The sequence below is a fragment of the Otolemur garnettii genome, unplaced genomic scaffold (genome assembly GCF_000181295.1).
Source record: "Otolemur garnettii isolate 467f Iridium unplaced genomic scaffold, OtoGar3 scaffold00185, whole genome shotgun sequence".
Lineage (NCBI taxonomy): Eukaryota > Metazoa > Chordata > Mammalia > Primates > Galagidae > Otolemur > Otolemur garnettii.
The window spans coordinates 638,722-645,591 of NW_003852580.1; the positions used below are offsets into that span (position 1 = coordinate 638,722).

Consider the following 6,870-nt stretch of genomic DNA (forward strand, 5'->3'; position numbering starts at 1 on the left):
GCATTGTTCCGGTCTTTGGGGAGTGCGGGGGTCTGCTTGTCAAAGGGAATTTATACCTAGCAGGAGGGGACGAAGCTGGAGCTGGTGGGCAGCGAGAGTCTGCGTGGGAGAGGAAAGCGAGAAAGGGACAGAGTTCCTGCGCACCCTTCCCCACACTCCACCAAACTGCTCTTGGTGGCGCGGATGATTTACCGAATTCGAGGCGAATTTAGAGTATTAAATTCTCAGGACGTTGCTAACCTTCCTGCTTCGCCTGTCCTGTAACTCCTTTTGGGGTGGGGGCGAGGAGAATTCAGTGTCTATCCTTTGCCTCTCAAACCTTTACAGTTTATTCTTGACGGCCCTGAATCTGGAAAGTCACTGGTGACGATTATTTGATTAAATAAGGACAACGTTCAGGGAGGCCCTGGCCATTTCAATGCAGCACGTTTGCTTTGAATCCATTACGCTCAGGGCCCGATAATTAGGAAATCTAATTATTCGCTTCATCACTCATTTATAAGAACACTGTCCTAGAACTTTTGCTACTTGCAAGATCTTTGGGGGAGATATTTGACTATATTAAGCAATTCCATTTTATGTTTCAAACTAATTTGTGTTTTCTTTTGTAAAGGAACGTCGCTTTGTTTTTGTTCTGGATATGTGGGCCCATTAACCAAAATGTGATAATAAAATAAATCTTAGTAAGCTATAACTCTTTTTTAAAAAGTCTTTCCAAGTTGAGACTGAGCTGCAGAAAAGCCTGGTGCTTGAGGCTGGGTCTTAGAGCCGACGGATTCCGGCGCTCCTCTCCCTGATTGGTGTAAACTCGCAGCAGCTGCCGGGTGATTGGTCCGTAGTTCCGGGAGAGGGCGTGGCCTGAGGAAAGTAAAAACTCGCTTTCAGCAAGACGACTTTTGAAACTTTTCCCAATCCCTAAAAGGGACTTTGCCTTTTTTTTCCGGGCTCGGCAGGGCAGCCACTCTGGACCCCGGCTCGCGGACCCTCAGAGCTGCCGATTTTCTGGGCGGCTTGCAGAACCACCTTCCCCCCTCCTCTCGTGGACGGAGGGTCCAGCCTCGGTTCACCCGGCCCGTGGCGTCTCCGCTCAGTACCGACTGCCCGCCCCAGCTGCCACCCGCCGGGTCCCGAGAGCAAGCAAGTGAGCAGGGCCCGGAGCTGCGCTCGCCCGAGGCGCGCCCTCCAGCATGCAGATCCGCCCAGTCCGCTGAACGCGAGCGCCCTTCTCGGCCCGAGCGCCCGCGCCTGCCGCACCTCGCCCCCAGCTTCCCGGGGCCCGGGGCTGCCCCGCCGGCTCCCTTCCTCTCTTTCTCGCTCTCGCTGTCTCGCTCTCAGGGCCTCCTCGCTCCCCCGGCCGCGGTCCGTGAGCGCAGGCGGTGGAGAGCCGTCGCAGACGCAGCATGCAGGCACGCTACTCCGTGTCCGACCCCAACGCCCTGGGAGTGGTGCCTTACTTGAGCGAGCAGAATTACTACCGGGCGGCGGGCAGCTACGGCGGCATGGGCAGCCCCATGGGCGTCTACTCGGGCCACCCGGAGCAGTACGGCGCGGGCATGGGCCGCTCCTACGCGCCCTACCACCACCACCAGCCCGCGGCGCCCAAGGACCTGGTGAAGCCGCCCTACAGCTACATCGCGCTCATCACCATGGCCATCCAGAACGCGCCCGAGAAGAAGATCACGCTGAACGGCATCTACCAGTTCATCATGGACCGCTTCCCCTTCTACCGCGAGAACAAGCAGGGCTGGCAGAACAGCATCCGCCACAACCTCTCGCTCAACGAGTGCTTCGTCAAGGTTCCCCGCGACGACAAGAAGCCCGGCAAGGGCAGCTACTGGACCCTGGACCCGGACTCCTACAACATGTTCGAGAACGGCAGCTTCCTGCGGCGCCGCCGGCGCTTCAAAAAGAAGGACGTACCCAAGGAGAAGGAGGAGCGGGCCCACCTCAAGGAGCCGCCCCCGTCGGCGTCCAAGGGCGCCCCGGCCGGCCCCCCCCTAGCGGATGCCCCCAAGGAGGCCGAGAAGAAAGTGGTCATTAAGAGCGAGGCGGCGTCGCCGGCGTTGCCGGTCATCACCAAAGTGGAGACGCTGAGCCCCGAGAGCGCGCTGCAGGGCAGCCCGCGCAGCGCGGCCTCCACGCCCGCCGCCTCTCCCGACGGCTCGCTGCCCGAGCACCACGCCGCGGCGCCCAACGGGCTGCCGGGCTTCAGCGTGGAGAACATCATGACTCTGCGAACGTCGCCGCCGGGCGGCGAGCTGAGCCCGGCGGCCGGCCGCGCGGGTCTGGTGGTGCAGCCGCTGGCGCTGCCCTACGCCGCCGCGCCGCCCGCCTCGTACGGCCAGCCCTGCGCCCAGGGCCTGGAGGCCGGGCCCGCCGGGGGCTACCAGTGCAGCATGCGCGCCATGAGCCTGTACACTGGGGCCGAGAGGCCAGCGCACATGTGCGTCCCGCCCGCCCTGGACGAGGCCCTCTCGGACCACCCGAGCGGCCCCACGTCGCCCCTGAGCGCCCTCAACCTCGCCGCAGGCCAGGAGGGCGCGCTCGCTGCGGCGGGCCACCACCACCAGCACCACGGCCACCACCACCCGCAGGCGCCGCCGCCCCCGCCGGCTCCCCAGCCCCAGCCCGCCCCGCAGCCCGCGGCCCAGGCGGCCTCCTGGTATCTCAACCACAGCGGGGACCTGAACCACCTCCCTGGCCACACGTTCTCGTCCCAGCAGCAAACTTTCCCCAATGTCCGGGAGATGTTCAACTCCCACAGGCTGGGAATCGAGAACTCGCCCCTCGGGGAGTCCCAGGTGAGCGGCAACACGAGCTGTCAGCTGCCCTACAGGGCCGCGCCGTCCCTCTACCGCCACGCAGGCCCCTACTCCTACGACTGCACGAAATACTGACCCGCCCCAGGCCCGCGCCTGCCCCTGCCCGCTCCGGCTTCGCTCCCCAGATCCGACCCTCTCAGACAGTTAAGGCTGCAGAGACGAAAACAGGAACATGGACATGCCCACCAACTTTTTCTCAGACCCCGAGCGGAGAGCGCGGGCGCGCCAGCCCTCGGCAGCCCTCGGCGGTCTGCGGAGCGAGCAGGTAACTTTATTCGCCGCCCCGTTTCTGGGATCCCAGGAAGCCCCTCTAAAGGGGCGCAGTCCAACGAAATGAATATTGAGTTTAAGATCCCCTCCCCTCCCGGCATGGCTGTGCTCTGCTCCACTTGGGGTTTTAAAAATTAAGTTATGGACCAAATCCCACAGCGATCCACTAATGACTCTCTGTAGAGACCTCCACAGGTGTATGGGGATCTCTATAGATAATGTTTGTGCTGTGTGTAATTTTAAATTTCTCTAACCGTGCTGTACAAATGTGTGAATTTGTAATCAGGCTATTTTTGTTGTTGTTGTTGTTGTTCAGAGCCATTAATATAATATTTAAAGTTGAGTTCACTGGATAATTTTTCATCTGCCCAACCTTTTCTAACTGCCAAATTGAGTTCGAAAAACCCATGTGGGTTTTGACTCCTGTACAATTACAAGATATAATCCCCCTACCCCCAAGTTGTAGATCTTTACAAAACAAGAAAATAATTTATTATTATTTTTTGTTGGTGGATAAAGGAGTCGAATATCTGATACTTTTTATTGAGAAAGTGTGATGGTTTTGTATAGTAGATTCCACCCTGAGTATTCCTAAAGAAAAAAAAAATTTTAAACTTCATTCGTGTTTGTTTTATGTGGTTTTAATTGTTGTACTTACCTTAAAATAAACCCATGTTGTTTTTCTGCCCAAAATCCGACAGTGTTTGTGTTCTTGCAGTTTTTAAAACCAGGTGTGCTTGCAAGCCTACCTGTTTGGGTTATTTTTGTTACACAAGAGATTATTTGTATAGATACATAAAAATGGTCAAAGGAGAATGGGAGCAGTCACCTATTGTCTTGTTTAGCGACAGAAAATGCTTTCTGATTCATTTAAAAAATCCTACCTGGGATTTTTTTTTTTTCCCCCTCGAGCCAATTCGAGAAACCAGCCTGGTTGGACCTGGCTGCCTAAAGGTTGGTGAGCTTGTTGTAGTGCATTTTGTTAAAATGCAGAAAAACATGCCAATTGTCAAAACAAACAGTGCCACTCCATCTCAGGGTCCAGCTGTCCCTAATTTAGGAGACCAAGGCAGGAAGAATAAAGCATTGCCATTTGCTAACAGCAACCCAAAGTGAGGACTCTTTCTCCTCAATTTGCTAAAATGCAGACTTCCTTACCCACTTTAATGGTTTTCCAGAAAATTTGAACTGGGCCAGTGAAGGTCTGAGAGTGGTGGATTCCCCAGCATTTAACGTCCATTCCGTTTAGTGGAGAGAGTTTAGATTGGAGAGAGTTTCAGATACTTCTCAATTTTATTTCTAAATCTTTAACCTCATTGCAGTGAAAAAAAATTAAAACCCCATTATCCTTCCAAAATAATTTACAGTGCTCTCACAGTTCTAAATGTATTAACTTTTTCACAATGTTTCCTAATAGAGATATTATTTTTCAATTTTAATATCTCTCGTCTTTTACATTTTTAATAGCACATAGCTATGTGGCTGTGAAATGTGGCTGGGGGAAAGGCCTTGTGATCTGTTTCACTGGCTGAAACCTACAGTTCCCCTGCTGGCCTCTCCATGCGAATTTTGGGACCAGAGCTCCACCAATTCCCACCCCAGCAGGTGAGCTGTTCTTTGCCAAGGGTGAAATTCTTTGTGAAAACATTTCAGGAGATGAGGATTTTGCTAAAGGTGATTTTGCTTGATGCAGTGGTGCTGAACGTAATCTGGGGGGTGGTGGTGTTGTTTTAAGCACAGTATTTTATCTCTATGCTACGTTGAAATAAAATTAGGGGAAATTGGAAGCATAATAATTTCCCCCATATGTGCAACACAGATTCTTTCAATCTGTGGCCCCAGAGGTGATGAGTAGTTAAGACGTAAAGGCTACGGTTTTGTTCCTTTTCTGAAGGTGTGGGAGCCCGGGAGCCTGGGTGTTTGGCTTTCAGCAGGCCCCAGACCAGGTGGGCTTTGGCTGAATGAACAGCAGGAAGCAGGAGGTGGGTGCGTGGGGGAGACCCTGTCTTGGATGCAGAATAATGTGGCCCGAGCTCCTTGCCCCCTTCTGCCATTCGGGTTTCATTTTTCTCCTGTTTTTCCTGCTGTTTGCCCCAGAAGTAGAATAGCGAGTGTAGTTGGACTCTGCTCCCTAAGCAAGCTGGCTTTCTCCTTCCCCTTCAACTCTGTTTCAAAGAGTTGTTCCAGAAAAACCCACCTTCACTTTAAAATTTAGAACCCTTGATGCCCAGTTAGTGAAGTGGAGACATACACTGGAAGTAGAGGAGGGAGCTGGGGTGGGGGTAAGGGAGCCACGCCGCCGGGCCTTTGCACTTTCAGGGAGGCATCTAAAGAAGTCCCTGGGGGGTGGGGGTGGCAGCTCCAGAAGGTCCCTCCTACCCCTTTGGGTTGGGGGGGGGGCGTCCTTCTATTCTCTTGGAACTGGGGGCAACTGGGGAGTTGTATTTTGGGATTTATTCAGGCCTTCAGAAGTGGTAGAGAGCCAGTCCCCCCGTGGCGTATCAGGCCTGAGAGCTTTGGAACACCCTCAGTCAGAGGCTATGGGGACTGGGGTGGATGTGGGTAGGTAGCAGGAGCCTACCTGTGTGCTGAGGGCAGCTCAGAGCTCTGCTCAGCCCTGGCCTTCTGCAGGCACAATGGGTGCACCTCAGCCTGGGGCTCACCCACCAAGGTGGGAAGGTCTGGCAACCCAGTTTGGCAGCCCCCCTGCATGTGCAATGCTGCCTGTGCAATGACCGTGTTCTTTCCTGACCCAATAAGAAGATACGGATGGGCAGATTGCAAAGATGGTACCAAAAAAATGAAAGTAACCTGAGCACCACCAGTGACATTGTGTCCCACAGAGTTAACCCAGTGTCCCAGCTGGCTTTTGGCTGGGTGGACTATGCCTCTCCCTAGAGTCCAGTTTGACAGAGCTGGGCCACCCGGAGAGACCTCCAGGCCTTTGAATGCCCCTCATATCCCCATTCCTATCCCCAGAGCGGCAGCAGCTGGAATAACCTCATAGAATCAGGCTTCTTGCAGATTCAGAGGCTAAGCCCCAAGCTCCCAGCCTTCAGGAGAACGGACTGTGATGTCCAACCATACCCAGGCCTTTCTGAGAACAGGCTTGGGTCTGGGGCTACGTGGCCCCCTCTGCCCTGGATCAGGTGGGCCACCCCTGCAGATGCCAATCCTGCTGTGACTTGCATCCAGGAATTGCTTCAGCACTGGGCTAGAAATTAGGAGACCACGTACTGCTGCACGCACAAACCACCTCCCCTCCCTGCCTCATTTTATCTGTTAAATGACCAGTGTGTTGCCCACACTTTCCTTCTTTGATACAGCTGGGGCTCCTGGAGTCCACCTCCTGCTGCCTAGAAATGAAGTCAAAAGTTAGTGAGAACATGAAGAAGGGTCCTGGGAACACAGGCGCTTGGCTCGTAAATCTTCCGGGGTCCTTCTCCTCCCCTTCACCCCAGGACTGCCGGGGGTCACTGCTGGTGCTGGGAGAGACTTGTGAGCTGCACTCAGAGTCCCCAGTTTACCCATGGAAAGCACCCTGTTGGCTTGGGATGGCTGCCTGTTCCTCATTCCCCAAGTCTGGGAAAGGGTGGTGGTGTTGGGCACAGTTGGCTCATGGGGACTTGTTGGTAGGTGAAGGTGGAGACACTGAGCATAGCTCAGGATGTGTGCTGGGGCTGGGACTGGGGCTGGGACAGTGCACTCCTGTCTGACTTATACTTTAGGTGTCACTAGGCTAGGAATGGCCAGGGTTCTAGGGTCCAGTGCCTCCATT

General features: G+C 54.5%; 1 protein-coding gene across 1 annotated transcript; it reads left to right on the plus strand.

Moving 5' to 3' along the window:
• The first annotated feature begins 1,324 nt into the window (after positions 1–1,324).
• Positions 1,325–2,981, plus strand: FOXC2 (forkhead box C2). Its single transcript, XM_003800790.2, has one exon. It carries the CDS (start codon positions 1,401–1,403, stop codon positions 2,895–2,897), a length of 1,497 nt encoding a protein of 498 aa, XP_003800838.1. The 5' UTR covers positions 1,325–1,400; the 3' UTR covers positions 2,898–2,981.
• Positions 2,982–6,870: the final 3,889 nt, after the last annotated feature.